Source organism: Ovis aries, chromosome 17, assembly GCF_016772045.2.
Source record: "Ovis aries strain OAR_USU_Benz2616 breed Rambouillet chromosome 17, ARS-UI_Ramb_v3.0, whole genome shotgun sequence".
Lineage (NCBI taxonomy): Eukaryota > Metazoa > Chordata > Mammalia > Artiodactyla > Bovidae > Ovis > Ovis aries.
The window spans coordinates 65,710,327-65,730,523 of record NC_056070.1 but is presented as its reverse complement, the minus strand read 5'-3'; the positions used below and the strand labels follow the sequence as shown (position 1 = coordinate 65,730,523).

The window sequence follows — 20,197 nt, the reverse complement described above, 5'->3', positions numbered from 1 at the left end:
TCCCCCCAGATGCTGCTCCACCACCTCGTGGCACAGGGCACTGGAGTCGGGCACAGACGTGCCGCTGAGCCTCCCTTCTGGCCATCGGCTCCTCCTGCGCACAGGCCCTGCCCTGTCTTTACTCGCCAGGTCCTCTGCAGAGTCCAGCAGGCCGTGTACTGCACGGGGACCCCACATCAGAGGGTACAGCATTTGTATCACACACTCATAGGCTTGCACAGTTATCAGGATGCTGGCCCAGGACTCGGCCGTCGAGTGCTTGGTTCCAACAATGACCGGGCGTTGATGACTGAGCTACAGATGGCAGTGGGTACCTGGAGAAAGGTCTAGCTTCTAATTCACACAGAAGCACCTTAGCAGACCAGGGGTGGCCCTGCCTGGAAGCCAGCACCCAGCGAAGGCTGGCTGATTGGATGTAAGAAAGGGCCACCCAGCGCCTCCTCCAACTCTCCCTTCCCTCTTCCTACGCGCCCCCCCCCCCATGTCCTGGCTGCATGTCACCTGGTGACCGCTATACCTGAGACACTGCCATCCACGCTGCCCGCCATCCCCACCAGGTGCTCCAGGACCTGCTCGCAGCAGGTGGTCTTGCCAGCACCGCTCCGGCCCAGGGTCACGATGCTCTGGTCTCTCCGCTGGCTCAGCAGAGCCCAGTATGCCCGCTGGGCCAGGGAGCTGATGTGGGCAGGCAGGCCATCCCGGCGGTTCCTGGGCACCTGTGGGAAGATCACAGGCATCAGCCTTTCCACCAAGCCAGAGCCCAGGAAGCACTCCACGACCAGCATTGAGCCCAGATCCGCGTTCCTGCTCCCGTCCCACTCCAGACTTAACAGAGAAGCTGTGCATTTTTCTGGGGAGAGTCCAGTGTGAAGGTCGAGTCCCACCACTGGTCCCCTGTGAGTCCATGCATAGTCTCGGACCCTGAACTGAGCCTGGGCCTGCTCTTCAACTAATGAGAGGCCTGAACTAGAGCCGAACTAGAGCTGCGTTAGCTAGTGGGGTTCATCTCACTTGCTACTATGCAAATCACTGGATTGTACCTGCCTGAACAAAGCAGCTGGATAAATGGCCTGACTGATTAGTGATGCCTGCCATGGAAACAGAATGGGGTCTGGGGAGATGGTGGTACATGTCCTAAGTATTTGCCGTAACAGATTTCGATGATACCTGAAGCTGCTTCCACTTCTTCGTTCGTCCATCCACTCATTCTTCACTCAAAAACAAAATGTTCATTGAATGTCTACGATATAGCAGGCACTGGGGACACATCATTCCTCAAAACAAATGAAGGAAATCTTTGCCCACCGTGGGGCTTCCTGCTGGCACCAGTGGTAAAGAATCTATCTACCAATGCAGGAGATGCAAGAGATGTGGGTACGATCCCTGGGTCGGGAAGATTGCCTGCAGAAAGAAACGGCAGTCCACTCCAGTGGAGAATTCCATAGACAGAGGAGCCTGGTGGGCTGCAGTCCACGGGGTGGCAGAGAGTCAGACACGACTGGGCCACTGAGTATACACACACACTGCCAAATATGAGGAGATACCGTTATACACCTGTTGAGATAGCTAAAAACAGGTTTTAAACTCATTTTGACACTCTCTACCAGGTTCTGGCGAAGAGGCAGGACAACTGGAGCTCCCGACAATGCCGGTGGGAAAGCGCCACGATAAGGCCCATCCGGAGAACAGCTTCCGACTTCTTCCCCAGTGAGATGTGCTCCACACAGCAGAGCAAGCCCGTGCCTGGGGATTTGCCCACAGCAAACCAACACCCACTGTCACCAAAAGCCCTCTCTCTGTCACCGACTACACTGACTGTGTTCAAAATCACACACACACACACAACCTGGAAACAATGCAAATGTCCTTCAACTAAAGAGCCAATAAGGCAACCGGTCACCCTAGTGTTAGTCTCAGGAGTCCCGTGTCCCAGGAAAACCACTCCAGCCCAGGGAAACTGGGACAGCGGGTTCCCCTCTGAATGGGTAAACAAAGCTATACAATAGAATAAAAGAACCAACAGCTCAGAGCTGCAACAATATGAGTGAATTTCAAATGTGGGCATTGTGTGCATTGTGCTAAGTGGAAGAAGCCAATTCGAAAGGTTACATGCTGTACGAGTCCATTTAAACGACTTTTCAGAAAAGGCAAAACTAGAGAAAAGGGACAAAGGAACAGATCACAGTGGCTGCCGAGGGCAGGGCATCGGGGAGGGGATAGCCACAGGGGTGTAGAAAACTTCTGGGGTGATGGAACTTCCTATAATTGACGGGTGGAGGCAATTACACGATTGTGTTTGTCAAAAACCTACAGAACTAAACGTTAAAAGAGGTGACTTTAACTGTATGTAAATTATACCTTTACAAACACACTTTCATATATAAAAAAGCCCTGCCTATAGAACTTGCTTTCATTTGGGAGAACACAGGTGATAAACAAACCAACTAATTAAATTATACTGAACGGGAGTTATTTTAAAGCCACGAGCCTGGATGAGATCACCAAGGAAATGGGCCTTTAAAGAGGGAGAGAGAAGAGGTGTGGGGAGGGAGCTGACCTGAAGAGATCAGGGAGCAGCTAAGGAGGCTGAGGGAGAAGGCAATGGCACCCCACTCCAGTCCTCTTGCCTGAAAAATCCCATGGACGGAGCCTGGTAGGCTGCAGTCCATGGGGTAGCGACGAGTCAGACACAACTGAAGGACTTCACTTTTCCCTTTTCACTTTCATGCATTGGAGAAGGGAATGGCGACCCACTCCAGTATTCTTGCCTGGAGAATCCCAGGGACGGCGGAGCCTGGTGGGCTGCCGTCTATGGGGGTGCACAGAGTCGGACACGACTGCAGCAACTTAGCAGCAGTAGCAGCAAGGAGGCTGAGAGGGAGGGCCGGTGGACGAGAGGAAAACCAGGAGAGCAGAGTCTGGGAGCTAAGGAAGGGAGTGGCGGCAGGAGGAGGGGGGACCAGCCCCTGAACTGCACGGAGGGTCAGGTCAGGGGACACCAGGGAACTGACCACGGAGCAGCACGGAGATCACTGGTGACCTTGAGAAACGTCTGCTTAGCATGGTTTTCAGGGAGAATGGAAGACGGAAGCAGAGATAGCAAGGGCAGTGAAAAGGCATCGAAGGGGGCAGGGGACCAGGCCTGGCCAGAAGCAGCACTGGAGGCCCAGGATGCTAACTGGGTGACCAGTGGACCAGTAAGTCCCCACCCACCCTCCCCAGTGGCCTGGCAGGACCAGGGGCACAAACCCCAGTGGGGCAGCCCTCCCCCAAACCTGGGCCCCCAGTGCATTGTTGGCCTTTACAGCCCAAGACCCCCAGGAACAGTGATGAGCCCCATTCTGACACAAAGCAAAAGGCTCAGCAGGACCCCAAAGCTGGCAAAGGAAGACACGCCCCTCACGCTGGCTGGGCACGGCCTGAGGGCACAGGCAGGCAAAGGGCTTCAGGGTCTGAGCCCCAAGCCACCTCCCATCGTGGAAACGTCGAGGCCCAGGCTGTCCCAACGCCAGCCCTCTCAGGCCTGCAGGGGAGAAGGGAGGATCCTGCAGACACACACGTACCCTCACATGCTTGCACATGTGCATGGGCAAGGGCACACACACCCAACAGCAGCAGAGGCCTCTGTACACAGGCGTGCCCATCTACACCCCACAGTCACAGCAACTCACTCCAACAGAGGCCTGCACCCCCCACGCATACACCCAGCTCCCAGCCGCTGGGTGGGCCCAGACCCCCAGCGAGAAAGGCCCCTAGCCCTGCCCAGACCCCACCCAGCCCATCTTCAAGGTGGCCCCAGTCCCCTCCTGCGGGTCTCTGCTGCCACCTGGTGGCCACTTGAGGAACCAGCCGAGACCCAGCCAAGGAGCAGAAGGTGTGGGAGGCAGGGTGACTTGAGCGGGGCCCAGCCCCAGCCCAGCAGTCACAGGGGCTTAGCTGGGGCTCACAGGACTCAAGTTCCTCCTACCAGGGTGGGTCCTAATGCCTGCATTATGAGGCTCTTTGACCCAGCCAGAGTAAAGGATGCCACAATCCAGGACAGCTGAGAACTGAGAGAACCGAACTTGCAGAGGAGGGACCTGAAACAGACACCTCTCCTGGGGGTTCCTACGGAGCCGGAGCTCAGCTTCTCAGAAGGCTTGGAGCATGGCCTGCCCAGCAAGGGAGAGCGGATGCACGCATGGCCCTTGGCCAGAACAGCCAGGTCGAGGAGGGGCTGGGAGGGTGACCTAGAGGGGGCGCGAAGGGAGTCCTAGAGAAGCCTTGGGGAGAGGGTTCAGGCTACTGCCCGCTCTTTAATGGACTCAGCATCATTCAGAGGCTACAGATGGCTTTGTCCTGTGGGACTCCAAGGGCAAGATGCAGCTTCTCATCCCCAGTTGACAGATAAGAGATGTCATGACCTTTCCAAAGCACTGAGGTGCATTAGCAGGAATCCTAGAGGCCTAACCCCCACGGGCCAACAAGCCCTCCAAATGGGGCCCAGATGAGATTCTGACCTCCAGTGGATCTCTGCCCCCACTTCTGCCCACCTCTCACCTCCACCCCACGGCCAAGAGGATCCTTTCCTAGCATAAGTCACACTACATGTCACTGTTTTGCTGAAAATCTCCACCAGGCTCAGAGCAGGAGCAGAGTCACTTCGACCCCATGTGAGACCTGGCACCAGCCGTTCCTACCTCCTATAATCTCCTCCACGTACTTCTCTTCGTCACGATGGACCTGTCTTCCCCACGAGGACAAGCTCCACAAAGGCGGGTTGATCTGCCCGCCTTCGCACACGGGACCCTCCATCAGTATCTCAGACAGGAGCAACCAGGTGAACTGAGGGTGAAGTGAAGTGCAAGGGCAAGTCCCTCAGTCGTGTCCGACTCTGTAAACCCGCAGACTACACAGCCCATGGAATTCTCCAGGCCAGAATGCTGAGGGGATGGGGCGCAAATGACGGGGTTGCAGCTGCAGGCCCCTCCACAAGGTGGCGCCGAGAGTCCTCTCGCTATGACGGGTCTCGACAATGAACAGACCCTTTCTACACTCCACAGGGTGTAGAAACGAATACAAGTAGAACAGAGGCTTGAGTTTCCCAGTTCATGTGGTGTCTGGGACTCCCGAGGGTCCGGCCTGGGCTTCAGAGCACAGAGGGCCCAGTCACGTGGGTTTCACCCCAGCTCCTCCAGCTCCAAGCCTGAGTCTGGAGCTGGCCCAGCTTCCTATCAGTGGAAAGGACTAGTCTTGGCCCCGTCCTCTCGTGGCCCTGAGGACTGGCTGAGATGACATGCAAAGCTGCCCGAAGCAGAGTCTGACAGACCCGACACCATCCAGTACGCTCTCTCCCGCTGTTACTGTCTCTCGCGCTCCTGTTGCTGTTTGTATCCGTTCTCTTCCCCTCTAAGGAGGGGGGACCATGTGGTCCCCAAGGCTCCCCGATGCTCTGACGCCCCGGCAGCCACGTCTGCAGGATACTGCTCAGACAGGCTTGCAGGGGCTCTGGGGGCTCTGCTCCCGAGATGCAGAAGGACCTTGGCCCCGCCCCGCCCCACCCCTGGGGCCCCCCTCACCTTGCTGGCAGAGGGCGCCATGAGCCCTTGGGGCTGGAGGAAGATCAGGTCAGGCCCGGCGAGGGTGTGAGGTAGCTGAGCCTGGTAGCGGTGTAGAAGCGTGTTCAGGACACTGGACTCATTGACACTGACCAGGGAGGCCAGGTCCTCAGCCTGGTCCAGCTCCGGGGGGTTGGCCTGCAAACCATCACACAGAGCGTCCTCTGGCCTCCTGGGCCCCCACACCACCACGACCACCCCCGCCCCCATGCACGCCCGGTGACCCGGTTCCTGGGCAGCGGTGCGCTGAGGACTCCGCAGCGAGCACAAAACCTACAGATGAAACAGCAGCACCGCTTCTCCTGCGCTCTGTGCAACTGGCAGCCGCCCCTCCCCACGCTGGGCCTGCCTCCCTACACTCAGGGCACCAGGAGGGGAGATGCTCTGAGGACACGCAGCAAGATTCATGTGCCTTCTGTCTCTCAGACACAGAAAGGCGGGTGGGCTCGGAGGACGTGTCCTCTGCTGCTTCCTTCCCTTCTGCGTCGTCAGGGAGCTCTGCATGTGCTCGAGGATGCTTAGGACGAAGGCCAATGCCCTGACTGCCCCATTTCTCTGACAGCCCGCCACACACTCATCAGTTGGAAATACTACACCTAGACCCTTCCAGAAGCAAGGAGTGACTGCAGCCTCTCCTTGGGGCATCCGTTTGAAAAGCTTTCTAGCACTGTTTCTGGCTCCAGGGAGTTTCCTGGGCCTAATGCTTTGTGATTTGGGTCAGCCCTGGTCTTTTGTGAGTCAGTTTTTCTTTTTTCCTGAGGACACTGGCCCTCTGCAAACTTCCAACACTGGTGGGAGGAGCGGGCCTGAGGCAGGCAGAGGAGGAGAGGAGAAGGGTGAAGGTGAATGAGCCCCAAGGAGAACTCCTGGAAGACGCTCCTCCTCAGGTAGTAGATGTGAAGGGTGGAAAGCATCCGGACAAGACCTTTTACTTCTTTCACTAGATTCTGACTTATCCTCACACAGATTCATGGTGCAGTGCAAAAATTATGCAAAACAACCAAAAAAGAAGAACCAAACTAAAGGCTGATACCCAGAAGGCAGGCCACTGGAACCTATGCCATGGCTAACGGCAAGCTGCAAATTTGGCTCTGAGTCTCCTGGCAGCCAGGGTGAAGGAGGAAGCATACCAAAGTCCATATAAAGGAAAACAATCACTTTCTCCAGCAGAAGAATTCCCAGCCCAAGATCTGACAAACATCTCTCTTAACGCGTCCTCATAAAGGGGCACCATGGGACAGAGCAATGAAGCCCTTAACAGGACGGCTCTAGCAGAGCAGTGAGTTCAACAGTGAACTTCCCTACAGTCCCCCCCTCCCGCCCCGGGCACCGAGGGGAGGTATTCGGTGCAGTCAAGCGAGGAACTCTCTCGCAGTGGGGGAAGGCGGGTGGGGCAGGCAGGGCGGGCGGGGGCTCACCCGGTGAACGTGCTCCTCGTCCACCTCGGTGACGCTACTGTTGGCGTCAACGCACAGTCGCACCCTTCCTGCTGGCAGGTCCGCTGTTCCCTCGTCTGGCTTCAGCACCGTTGCTGGAAGACACCCCAGGGGTGGACGGGTACAGCGAGGGGGGTTGGGGAGAGCAGGGAAAGAGGGGAAGAAAGAAGATGGAGGTGGGACAGGGGGAGGGGAAAGGAAAAAAAGATGAGAAGAGAGAGGTTGTGAGCTGCTGAGTCAGGCCAGGCGCAGGAGAGAAGACCTGGGACACAGGGGAAATGGGTGTCATCCTCCTCCTTGGGGGCCTATTCACAGGGAGGTGCTGAATTGTGACCCCAAACCCGTGGAGGTGTGGGTCTGACAGGCTGGGTCTAGCTCATCTGGGGCTTCTATCCGCTGGCACAGGCACAGAGTTGGCAGCCAGACGGCTGGGCACACTGTCCACCGCATACCTAGACACAGGACGGCAAACAATGGCATACGGGCTGCCGCTCCTCCTGCAAGAGCCCTCCAGACATCACTAATCAATCACTCCTCCCAGCCTCGTTCTGAACGGACTCAGAATCACTTCTCAGTAGAGTCTGGTCACCAGCCACAAGTAATCGACAAAGGTGGGTTCACAAGACGAGATCCACCTGCACTAGGTTCCAGACACAACACTGCAGAAGCCAAACAATGCTTGTTGCTTTAATGAATTAGCTAAATAACTAATTACCAAGGCACAAACGCCTTTGAAAATAGCACCCAACAGACCAGCTGCTGAGAGTGAAATGACACCCAACTAGTCCCACTCCAAAGCCATGTCTCCGCATCCTAGTCCTGGCTGCCCCTGACCCCTCCCTTCCCCTCAGTCCCCACATTGTGATCAGAACCTGGCACATGCAGCTACCAGCACTGGGGGCGTGAGAGGGAGACTCAGACCCCAGACATGCTAACACCCCTAATTACCAAGAGTGAATCCGTCCTTCTGAACCAGCCAGACCTTCTCTGCCTCATACCATCTGTCTTCAGGAGCCTGCGGGCAAAGGTCACATAAATTAGCGCAAGGGGATGCACCCTCCCCCGCCCCATGCGAGGGGCAGACCCCTTACATGGGCATTTCTCATAGTATGCCTGGGACCAGCTAAATCAGAATCCCCCAGTGCAAGTGGGGGTGCTTATTTAAATGCAGAGGCCACGTCCACAACTTAGCTTCGGAAAGGGAAGCGCGAAGGCGGGGCCTGGGAATCTGCATCTTGAGCAATCTGCCATTTACACAGCTCGAAGAACTATCTTGTGACCTCGTAAGCTCAGTGGCAAGGGGACACCTCTCATAGTTGGGACACTGCCTCACTCTGTGGAGAATTTCACCTCGGGACAGGCCAGATTCCCCTGTGGGACCTCCAGACCCCTGTGTGTCAAGGGGGACATGCCTGGTCCCTCCCCTGGGCTGGCCACCCCTCCACTCCTGTCCATCTCCAGTCCCCGCCTTGTCCACCCCCAGGGACAAGCCTTTCCCGTCCCCCTTCTCTGGCCTGCACCTCCCCGCCCCCCTAGCCCCCTCACCTGCTCCGAGACTCTGCTCTGGCCTCCTCCATGCCCCTCTTGGCTCTCCGTGTCCAGAGCAGGCTGCCCGGGTCCTCCCAGCTCCATCTCCAGGGCCCCGGCCCCTTTGCCTGCCCTGGGGCGGGGCTCCTCTGCTTTCTGTCCTCTGCTCTCAGGCTGGTCCTCCTTACCAGCGGTTGTCGGGGTATCCCCACGTGCATCCACCTCCTTGGGGGCTTTATCATCCTTCTCTGCCTTACCCTCGGCTTTACTCGCTTCTTCAGAGGCGCTCTGAGGTGGCCCCATCTTTTCCATCTTGCCCCGGGGCTCCCCTGCCTTCCCAGTCCTGCTCTGAGGCTCACCTGCCTTGTCCACGGCTCTGGGAGCCTCCCCCGCCCTTCCCGGCACTTTGCCTGTCTTCTCCACCTTGGTCTGAGGTTCTTCCGTCTTGTCTGCCTCACTCAGGAGCGGACCTTCTTTGTCCTTCTTACGCTGGGGACTGTCCCACTTGCCCCTTCTGCCCAGGGAACTTCCCCATCTTCTCACCGGGGCTTGGGCCCCAGCCCACTTCCCTTCACCTGCTACATCCTTGGAGAGACTCCCCTTTGCCCCCTTGTTTGGGGGATCCCCTGCCCCCTTCTCCACTGCCCCTGGTTGACCCCCATCACCCAACCCCTCTTTGCCCTGGAGCTCCCCCCTTTTCACCCCTTTGGTCTGGGGGGCCTCGCCCCCTTTTCCCACTGTGCCTTGATCCTGCTCCCCTTTCATCGGCAGCACAGTTCCTGGGTCCCCAAGGCCCCCAGTCTGCGTCTTCTCAGCCTTCGGAGGTGTATCTGTGGTGCTGGCCTGGGGGCCACGAGAAGTCCCTGGGGTGTCCCCCTTTTTCCCCCCTCCAGGATCCGTGGCTGGGGGTGGGGTCTTGGAAGTAGGGGCATCGCGGGGCTGGGTCCTCTGCTCTGGCTTGGCTGAGTCCGGGTCCAGCTTGGCCACCATCAACAACACGTCACCCCTCCTGACCCCTCTCTTGAAGGGCAGGATTTTTTTGGCAGGTGTCCCACTGGGGCCTGACTCTTGGGGCTTCTCGCCATTGATGGTCATCAGCACAGGGTCCTTGGTCCCGGCCTCCTCATCCTTCCTGCCCAGAACGTCTGCGCTCGGGGGAGAGCCTGACTGGGCATTCTGGCTCCCAGGCTTGGTGCCAGCGCTGGGCTGGCCAGCAGAAACCTCTGGGATCTAGAAGAGACACCACACCATTCTCAGCCGCATGCTGACCAGACAGCTTTGTCATTCACTTCTTTAGTCACCCAGCCATCCATTCCCTCGCATACCCTCAAGCGCCGAGGGGCAATGAGCCAAACCTCAAAATCCTACGTCCTAGACCTTGGCTCAGAACTTGAAGGCCAAGTGACATTATGAAAGGAAAGTGGACTCTGGAGCCCAACAGACCCAAATTCACTCCGAACTCTGCCACTAGCTAGCTGTGCGGCCTCAGGTAAATTACTTTCCCTCTCAGAGCCAGTTTCCTTACCAATGAAATGAGAGGCGTACTGGCCTCTCAGGGTGGGTGGGCGGCCTCAGGGTAACATGTGGACACAGCCCAGCACCTAGCACGTCCTCAGCAAAGGAGCCACTCTGGCTGCTGCCACGGATGCTGGTGCCACGGATGCTGCTGCCACTGCTCTACTGCCATGCCCGACTCTTCCTAGTGGGCCAGGGCGGGATGGGAAAGGACGTGGAGCCTGTCATCAGAGGACCTGTCCTAGTCCTGGCTCTGAAGCTCTCCAGCTGAGTGACCCTGGATGGCATCACCTATCCCCTCTGAGAACTGGTTTCCTCTCAGGGTAGGCAGATGCCACCTGACCCTGCAGATTTTCTGCGTGCCGAGATGCGGAAATTTCAGAGACCTGGACAAAACGAGCTGCTGCTCCTGGTCCTTCTGCACCAGGGGAGGGTCCTGCTTTGGCCCCAAGGTCCTCCACTCTTGGTTGCCCGAGACACCTGGGTACCCGACACCCAGGGGTCTCCACTACCTGTTCCTCCCCTACATCTTTCCAGTGCCCTGTGACACCAGCCCTGCCTATCCCACCCACCTCCAGCCAGCCTGTCTGTGGCCAGAACAGCTCCAGGGCCAGTGTGGCCTCTGCAGGAGGAGCCAGCAGGGGCAGTTCTACCCTGAGGCCCGGCCACACACCTGCCCTGGTCTGTGTTCTGCCACCTTGGACCCTGCTAGAGCCAGCCTCCCACACACCTGCGCTTGGGAATCTGGGCCTCTCACCCTCCTTGTGCACCCAAACCAGGCCCAGGATTGTGCCTGCTGCCACAGCCACTGAGCTGGTATCCCATCAGTTTGCTGCCAGTCATTTAAAACCTGGTCAAAGATTTTAGCAGTTGCCCACTCTCCAGGAAAGACATTGAACACAGCCATCTGCCATTCGAAGCTGTTGAAGAGGAACCCCCCACCCCTCTGCTGCCTGGTCTCACTGTCCCTGCTCGACTGCACGTTTCAGCCACACCTGACATTGCCCAGCTTCTATGCTTTTGTTCACACTGGGCCTGCTGCCTGGAACACCCTTGCCCATCTCCACTTATCCATGCGCAACTCATCTATACCCAGCTCAAATGCCCCCTCCTCAGCAAGTCTGTGCCTGAAGGCCTGGATCAGAAAAACGGCCTCATGGACCCTGAAGCCCCAGGGCTCTGTGTGCTCATGCAAGTTTGCAGCAGGACCACATTCTGCATCCCGTTCTAGCTCTGACTGGTGTCGCCTCCAGAGCACAGTCTCAGTCCTCATCTTTGTAAAATGAAAATAGCAACACACATAACAATAATGACCAGTGTTACTATCAACCTTGAGGGGGACCCTACATGGCCATCCTGCAATATCTGACTTACCCAGTAAAGAAGCCAGTGAAGCAGGTTCTGAACTTCTCCCCATCCCACAGATAAGGGAGCAAACACAAAGATGTTAGGTGGCCCAAGAGACAAACCCAGAACAAAAAGTCACACAGGCCTCTCTGAGTGTAAAGACAGTGCCCTTAACTGCTGAGCCTTAACAACCTTCCTTGTCTTTCCGGGACTCTCTGGAGTCTCCTAGGAGCTTTAAAAATAATTCTGACCTTTGGTTCCAATCCCAGAGGATCTGATGCAGCTGGTCTGGGTGGTGGGCCCCTGGGAGACTGCAATATGCAACAGAAGGCTGAGACCCCATGGCCTGGTGGCTCAGTCTGACCTTCTGGGGCCAAGCAGGTCACCATCTTGGAAAGGGATTGCTTGTACCTGGCAAATCTCAGCACTGTCTGCACCGTTTCGAAAAGTGAGTCAGTACTTTATTTTTAAAACCAACCCCCCACAGAGGAGACAGTAATGCAGGGATGTACCTGACAAGATAACCCATCCCGGCTTCCTCCCCTCCATGCTGTGCATTCCCCTCCTGTGGATTTTCTTGGTCACCGAGGCCCTCAGATCCCACCTGCAGCCTCCTAGTCTAAGGGGGAAGCAACACATCTGGAATCATGGGGGCCAAGAGGAAGCTCACAGCACAACCATTTTACAGATGGGCAAACTAAAGCTGAGAGAGTGGATGGGATCCAGCCTGGAGCACACAGAGTGGTGGGGCCAGAGCTAGAACCTGGGTCTCTGACATTTGATCTCTTCCTGTTGGATGTTATTCCTGTCTCTCCCTGCCTCTCGATGACTGGGTGGCCTTAGGAAAACCAGGAAAATATTTCCATTCCTGCAAAATGGTGATGGACGCTAATGACTCCCTGCAAGGACTCTATGGGAACCAAATAAAACCAGCAGTGCTAGGTGAGGGGAGAGGGGCCAGAGTTATTTAGTGATGGAGCAGGAAAATTAAACTGGCAGGAGCAAGCCGGGGCCTGCTGCCTCACAGGAACATGTCCTGAGGCTGCCCTGCTCCAGGCCCAGGAACATCTTGGCCCGTGGTCCAGACACCTGTTGTGGTCTGAGGCCTGTCCATCCTGCTCAGAGGCGCCTTCCACACCCTGCAGTGACAGCCTGTCCCCATCCTCTGCTCAGCTCTGCTTCTTAACCTGCACACAGCAATGCTCACACAGCTTACAGGCTCCTGGAACCCTTTCCTCGCCAGGCCACTGTGGCTGCCACACCAGCCATCTCACTCCCCAGACTGGCCCTTTCCCAGGCAGCTTGCCAGAGCAGAAGACACACAGCCTCTGGCTCTGTCTGGCCCCATGTGGCCTCATGACCTTGAGCAAGTAAGTGCTTTAGCCTCTCTGAACCTCAGTTGCCACCTCTGATAAGTGGGTATAATCCCGTCTGCCCCCGTGTTGTACAGGGTATCAAGTGAGCCACTGAGCAGACAGTGAGTCCTGTCGAGTGAGAAACAGAACATAGCAGCCCTCATCATGGCCGTTAACAGCAGCCTGTGGGGGGCTGACTTTGGCCCCCACTTACTTACACCTGGTCAGGCAGATGTGGGAACAGAGTCTCTCTGCCCTGACACCTTCCCCCACGAGGATGTGGCAGGGGTGTTTCAGCAGCTCGGTGGCTACAGGACTTCCCTGATGCAGCACAGTCACTGGGGTTGGACAGGGGCAGGCACATGGGGGACAAGCCAGGCAAGCAATAGCTGAAGGGGTGTGGAAGGCAGAGCCAGGCTGCCCACTGGGCTCAAGCCAGCTCCAGGCTCTGAGGCCACGAGATCACTCGGCCCCATCACCAAAGCATCCACTCTGCCTCAAGAGAGCATGGCAGAGACGCAAGGAGAGGCCCTTCCTGCTAACACTGTGGCATGCTCCAGTGCACTGCAACCCAAGCCTGCGTCCCTGGTGCCAGCTTCACCATCCTGCCAGGGTTTCCTGGCCCAAAGAGCTGGGGGAGGAGGAAGGTGGCCCTGGCCACCAACTGGGATCAATCTGCAAGTCCTTGAAGCACAGGGACTGCGCCTCGCCCGCTTAGTGCTTCCATCCAGCAGTGCTGCTCAGACCAAGTGGACACCAGCCAGTCAGAAGGGAGGCCATCCGGAGCAGGGTCCTGAGGCCCCCTCCTGCGCCAAGCAGCAACCCTGTGATTACTGGCTTGTGGCGGTTCTGACGGACTTGGGGAAGGGACCCAGGTGAGCATGGCCACTGGAAGGCGCCTGGGGGCCTTGGGCCCATGGCCATTTACTACCTGGGATAGAAGGGTTTCGGTATGTTAACAACTAATACAACAATAACTGGTGCACATCAACTGATCATCTTTCCTGCTTATCTGAAAGCAAACTATACATCCTTAGCTAATATTTAGTTTTCCCTTTCTGCAAAAGTAGTGATGGGGTCAGTGATCCCCATCATACATCAACTGATACTATTCATTCATTCACTCAACAAAAATTTTTGAGCGTTCACCATGGGCCAAGTTCTATGAGAGTTGCTCAAGATACAGAGTTGAATGAGATAGTTGTTGCTCTTAAGGAATTCTTAGTCAATTAAGTCACATGATTAAGTAATTACTCTGCTGACCAAAATTAAGACAGGCATAGAGGGTGAAGTGGAAATCAGGAGGAAGGTAATGGGAGAGCTTTCTAGAGACGTACTGCTGAGCTGGGTTTTGACAAATGCATAGGAGTCCAACAGATTATGTTAGAGCTAGGACACTCCTCAACGAGGAGACTGCAGGAACAAAGGCTGGCACCTGACGCAAGAGGAGACTCACGGGACAGGACGGTGGGTGCTGGCAGTCACCTGGTTCTTTTCCGGTGGGGCCACTTACCTCTCGTTCCGGAGAGGCAAGAGCTGCCTCTTTCCTCAGTCTAGCTTCCTTGGACTCTTTCTCAGTCTCTCGGACCAGCTGCCTAATGAAGCCCCCTGGGATGACAGAGAAAAGGGGAGGGGGCGAGGATGGTGGGGGGCTCTTGTCCTCTTCCCGAATCTGTTTGGCAGAAGCAAGGAATGAGAGAGCTCAGTGAATGAACCAGCCGGGCAAGCTGTCCTTTAAGAGTCTTGAACGGAGCTGGGGAGGGGGCCAAGCGGACACCAAGTCCACGTATGAGAGGCCACAGAGATGCTAGCGAAGTCCTGGGAAGCCTCAGGACAACAGGTGAAAATGGAACGCTCAACCTTGAGGCTGCTCCAGGCAGCGCCATTTCCACCTGGATCCAGTTTCCTCATAGTATGGATTCGCACAGTGGAGCCCACTGGTACCCTTCCTTGGCGTGGGACAGCCCCATCTCTGGGAAGACCTGCTTCAAAAGGACCTTTTCCAGTTTCCAGAAGGGGACAGGTCACAGGGAACCATCCACACTCTCTGGTCCCATCTCAGCTTGTGGTAAATAGAGTAAGTAATTCACCACCTTAATCACTTTCTGTGCCAGGAGCATGGTGAGGGAGGGCAGGGCTGGCAGCCACGGTTCATCTAAGGATCCAGCCCTATGGCTATAGCCCACTCCACTGACCCCATGCCCTGACTTCTCGATAGTCCTTAAAGCAAGACCTGGGCAGCCAGGGACTCCCCAGAACTGGGCTGGAAAGCCTGCTTTCTACCCCAGAAACACGGTCCAAGCCAGAGCTGGCTGGACTTGGATTGCAGCTGAGATTTGCCACCATGGAGATGGAGACCTGGGACTGGATAAAGACAAGGGTTTGTCTTTATCCAGCATAACTGTGACTGCTCATGAGTTTAAAGGAAAAAAAAAAAAAAAACCTCCAACCGTTCTATGCATTCTATGGCAGAGCTACACACTGGTTTAAAACAAGCTCCTTATCAAAGTCCTCCCTGAGAGGCTGGCAAAGACGTGACAGCCGCAGGCCCATTGATAAAGAGGAATCTAAAGGCGACAGGAAACACCAAGAGACAGAGCAGAGGCCCAGAGATACGGCAGGCCTCTGCCCAGGAGGAGAGAAGCGGGGGACACGGGAGGCTGGGCTCACGTTTCCTCTGCGCCTCTCCAAGTGCACTGACACCCATACTGTGACGGTGAAAGGCACGCTCTAGGGAGGTGTCACTCCCGCTCCCTCCAGCAAGGGGCAGAGGCAGCCGGGAGGCACTTCTCAACCACCCCACCCTTCAGCCTCCGATTCATCAAATCAGTGCACAAGGGTGGGCGAGAGGAGCAGGGGAGATAACAGGCATAAAAGAAAGAGGCAGCCCTTTATGGATTCTTACAACAAATACAACAGGGAAAAGAGCCATCAATGGGAAGAAGAGCCTGTTTCCAGTGTTCCATGGGTGACAGAAAGCAGGGACCTCAGAAACCTATCCCCATGGCATAAGCCTAGCAGCCGGCAGCCCTGTCTCTGGTGCCCCTGCTTCCCCACCCACGCTCTCCCACACAGACCCCTGTGCCCATCAGAGCTGCCATGAGGATGGTGCTGGGACAGCTGGTCTACCTGCATTCCCCCGCCATCACCTCCTGAGGGACAGAGACCAGCAGCCATGGGAGGAGTCAAGGGCATGGTCACTAACGCCTGGCTAGGCTGGAGACGCCGTGGCTAATGGAGGCGGAAGATGGAAGGAAGCCTGGACATGCGCCAGGGGAGCTCTGGATGTCAGAACCTCTGCCCGAGGTGGGAGGGGTAGCCTGAGACAGCAGGGCTAGGACGCGTCCTTGGAGGGTCTGGCTGGCCCCTGGGGCTGCGGCCCGAGCCCTGAGTGCTACTTTCCTTCTGCTCCCACAGGGCGAGGCGTGATGAGATGGCCATGCTGAGGCAGTTCCAGGACCGCGAGGTGAGATGAGACGAGACGAGACGGAGCTCTCTGCCAGGTAGCACGGAATGCAGCTTTATGGACACAGGCAGCGCATGAGGTGATGCGCAGAGACTGACCCGTGGAGACACAGTAGGGAGAGAGGAGAGAGACAGGTTAGCTGGTGGGCACCGCCCAGACCCGACCCCTCTGATGCCAGGGACCAGGCCAGGCGCAACTCACTGTCATTTACATCTGGGAGGAATATGGTCAGCAGAGAGCTGCTGGCTATAGAGTGGACAGTGCCCTGAAATTCTTGCCAACCCTGACCACGCACTTTTAACTTTCTCTTGATGTATACAGCCAGAAAAGTATGTACTTGTATAGCTCAGTGGCTCTCACAGAAAGAACACGACGATAGAACCAGCACTGTGACCAGACTAAAACTGTTGAACTTTTAAAATAAAAACATGGTGTTATTTTAAAATATATTAAATTTCAACTTAAAATACTAAAAATAATCTTTATTAAAATTATTAAAAATAATTTTGATTAAAATTCTTTAAAAGTACATTTTAATTTGAAATATTCTTTTATGACTATAGTATGTAAATTGGAAGGGCTGATGTTAAAGCTCCAATACTTTGGCTATCTGGTGTGAAAAGCCAACTCACTGGGAAAGACTGAGGGCAGGAGGACAAGGGGGCAACAGAGGATGAGATGGTTGGATGGCATCACTGACTCCATGGACATGAGTTTGAGCAAACTCCAGGAGATAGTGAAGGACAGGGAAACCTGGTGTGCTGCAGTCCATGGGGGTCAGAGTCAGACACAAGTTAGTGACTGAACAACACAGTATATAAATATTATCTAGATATATAAATATTATAAATAAAATAATAAACACGCAAATCTAATCTATAGCAATGGAGGTGAGAGGAGTTGTTAGTGTTCAGCTGGGAAGAAGCACAAGGGGAACTTTCTAGGAAAATGGAAATGTCTTATATCTTGATATGAGCTGTGAAATGTGAATTTAAATGGAGTCACTGATGTCAAGGGGTTTTACAACATAGCTGGCAGGCCATTAAGGAGGTGGACCTCATATATGTCCTCCCCAACTACAACCACAAAACTTCAGAACTGGTGACATCCTCCCCAACTGCAACCACAGAACTTCGGAACTGGTGCAAATGGCAGGTATTACAAGGACTCTGCAAGAATCCCTGAGGTTTGTCTCAGAGAGGAACTTTGACTTCCCTCAAAGCTTCAGCAATACATGAACAGTGAACTTCCAGATGTTCAAGCTGGTTTGGGAAAAGGCAGAGGAACCAGAGATCAAATTGCCAACACCCGCTGGATCATCGAAAAAAGCACGAGAGTTCCAGAAAAACATCTATTTCTGCTTTATTGACTATGCCAAAGCCTTTGACTGTGTGGATCACAGTAAACTGTGGAAAATTCTCAGAGATGGGAATACCAGACCACCTGACCTGCCTCTTGAGAAACCTATATGCAGGTCAGGAAGCCACAGTTAGAACTGGACATGGAACAGACTGGCTCTAAATAGGAAAAGGAATACATCAAGGCTGTATATTGTCATCCTGCTTATTTAACTTATATGCAGAGTACATCATGAGAAACGCTGGGCTGGAAGAAGCACAAGCTGGAATCAAGATTGCCGGGAGAAATATCAATAACCTCAGATATGCAGATGACACCACCCTTATGGCAGAAAGTGAAGAGGAACTAAAAAGCCTCTTGATGAAGTGGAGAGTGAAAAAGTTGGCTTAAAGCTCAACATTCAGAAAACGAAGATCATGGCATCTGGTACCATCACTTCATGGGAAATAGATGGGGAAACAGTGCAAACAGTGTCAGACTTTTGGGGGGGCTCCAAAATCACTGCAGATGGTGATTGCAGCCATGAAATTAAAAGACGCTTACTCCTTGGAAGGAATTTAAAAAGACACTCCTTGGAAGGAAAGTTATGACCAACCTAGATAACATTGAAAAGCAGAGACATTACTTTGCCAACAAAGGTCCGTCTAGTCAAGGCTATGGTTTTCCAGTGGTCATGTATGGATGTGAGTTGCACTGTGAAGAAAGCTGAGCACTGAAGAATTGATGCTTTTGAACTGTGGTGTTGGAGAAGACTCTTGAGAGTCCCATGGACTGCAAGGAGATCCAACCAGTCCATTCTGAAGGAGATCAATCCTGGGTGTTCTTTCGAAGGAATGATGCTAAAGCTGAAACTCCAGTACTTTGGCCACCTCATGTGAAGAGCTGACTCACTGGAAAAGACTCTGATGCTGGGAGGGATTGGGGGCAGGAGGAGAAGGGGATGGACGACAGAGGATGAGATGGCTGGATGGCATCACCAACTCGATGGACATGAGTTTGGGCGAACTCCGGGAGTTGGTGGTGGACAGGGAGGCCTGGCGTGCTGCAATTCATGGGGTCGCAAAGAGTCAGACACAACTGAGTGACTGAACTGAACTGAAAGTGACAGCCTCAGTGCTCAGTCACCTTAAGGAAGACCAGCTTTGGCCTCCAGCATCAATTACAGTTCTTTGTAATGCAAACCTCCCCTTAAGCCTTTAAAAGTCCCTGAATTTTACTCCCCAGCAGGACACTGCTTTGCAATCAAAATCTGTGTATCTCAAAGTGCAATTCTTTAATACCAAATAAACTTTTTATTATTTCCTCCTAGATTTAGGTTGACAGAGTGCTGGTTACACTAGTATATCACGTGTAAAAACTCATTCAGCTGTACAACTAAGATAGAATATTTTACCACATAAAATCATATCAATTTAAAAAACAGAACATTACCGACTCATGACAATCCCTCACACCCTTCTAGTAACTATTCCACACTCCCCCTTCACCACCACAGAGCAGCCACTCTGGATTGCTAAAATCACAGAAAAGTGTGTGTTTCTTTTGTGAGGGAGTAATTGGCTATATAATTTGACCATGGAAATGAGGAAAGCACAGGAAACCTTGGCTATTTAACTGACTGAGAGCTTTGAGAAAAAGATTAAGCATTTTTAGCATCATTTTCAAAACCTTAACATACACAACTTTTGACCTAGAAAGTCCTCTTTTGGAAAACAAATTGAGGAAGTGATCCTCAACCAGAAAAACATCTTCACTGTGTTGCCTGTAGGACTAAAAATCCTAAAAGTGAAAGTTGCTCAGTTGTGTCCAACTATTTGGGACCCCATGGACTACTAGAATGGGTAGCCTTTCCCTTCTCCAGGGGATCTTCCAACCCCGGGATTGAACTCAGGTTTTCCCCATTCCAAGTGGATTCTTCACCAGCTGAGCCACAAGGTAAGCCCAAGAATACTGGAGTGGGTAGCCTATCCCTTCCCTAGCAGATCTTCCCAACCTAGGAATCAAACCAGGGTCTTCTGCATTGCAGGTGGATTCTTTACCAACTGAGCCTCCAGTAACTAGAGAAGCCAAATTAGCACACATCCGAGTTGAAGGAATAGTATGAATCCCGGAAAAGGATGCTTAAGAACATTTTATTAATAAAACAACTTCATCCATCCAATTGTCAGGCTTCCAGAAGGACCGCATCAATAAGAACCTGCTGAAGAGAGTTTAACGGTCTATTTATTTCCATAGTATAGACAAATGTCCAAGGGGAAATGTAAATCAGGAAACCCGAAGTGGAAAGAACCCGTCAGCCTCGGATCCAGGTGTCAGTAATAAAAGATTAAACTGTTAAAAATAAAACCCGCTTCACCAAGGTATAACTTCTATGCCTGCCGTAAGCTTCATTCATTGTAAGTGCACACTTAGATGCTTTTTGATAAACTTAGTTTTTTAAAATAAATTTACACTGTTTTGCAACCCTGGGCCATTTGACCAGAATCACCCCCTAAAGACCCCTCACGCCTATCTGCGGTCACTAGCTGTTCCCACCCTCAGCCCCAGACTTGATATAGATGGAATCCTGGAGAATGCAGTATTTTACATGTGGCT

At 53.9% G+C, this 20,197-nt stretch overlaps 1 protein-coding gene across 3 annotated transcripts in view; it reads right to left on the bottom strand.

Moving 5' to 3' along the window:
- The window catches only part of MYO18B (myosin XVIIIB), a 242,074-nt gene that overhangs the window by 212,118 nt on the left and 9,759 nt on the right, over positions 1–20,197 (bottom strand). For all 3 annotated transcript variants that reach the window (XM_060400839.1, XM_060400838.1, XM_060400837.1), the window contains 7 exons: positions 16,182–16,336; positions 14,291–14,451; positions 8,579–9,790; positions 7,982–8,048; positions 7,016–7,128; positions 5,559–5,735; positions 518–716 (listed from right to left, as the gene is read on the bottom strand). In XM_060400839.1, the coding sequence (XP_060256822.1) occupies positions 518–716; positions 5,559–5,735; positions 7,016–7,128; positions 7,982–8,048; positions 8,579–9,790; positions 14,291–14,451; positions 16,182–16,218 (1,966 nt within the window). In that variant the 5' untranslated portion in view covers positions 16,219–16,336. The remainder of the gene's footprint in view (positions 1–517; positions 717–5,558; positions 5,736–7,015; positions 7,129–7,981; positions 8,049–8,578; positions 9,791–14,290; positions 14,452–16,181; positions 16,337–20,197) is intronic.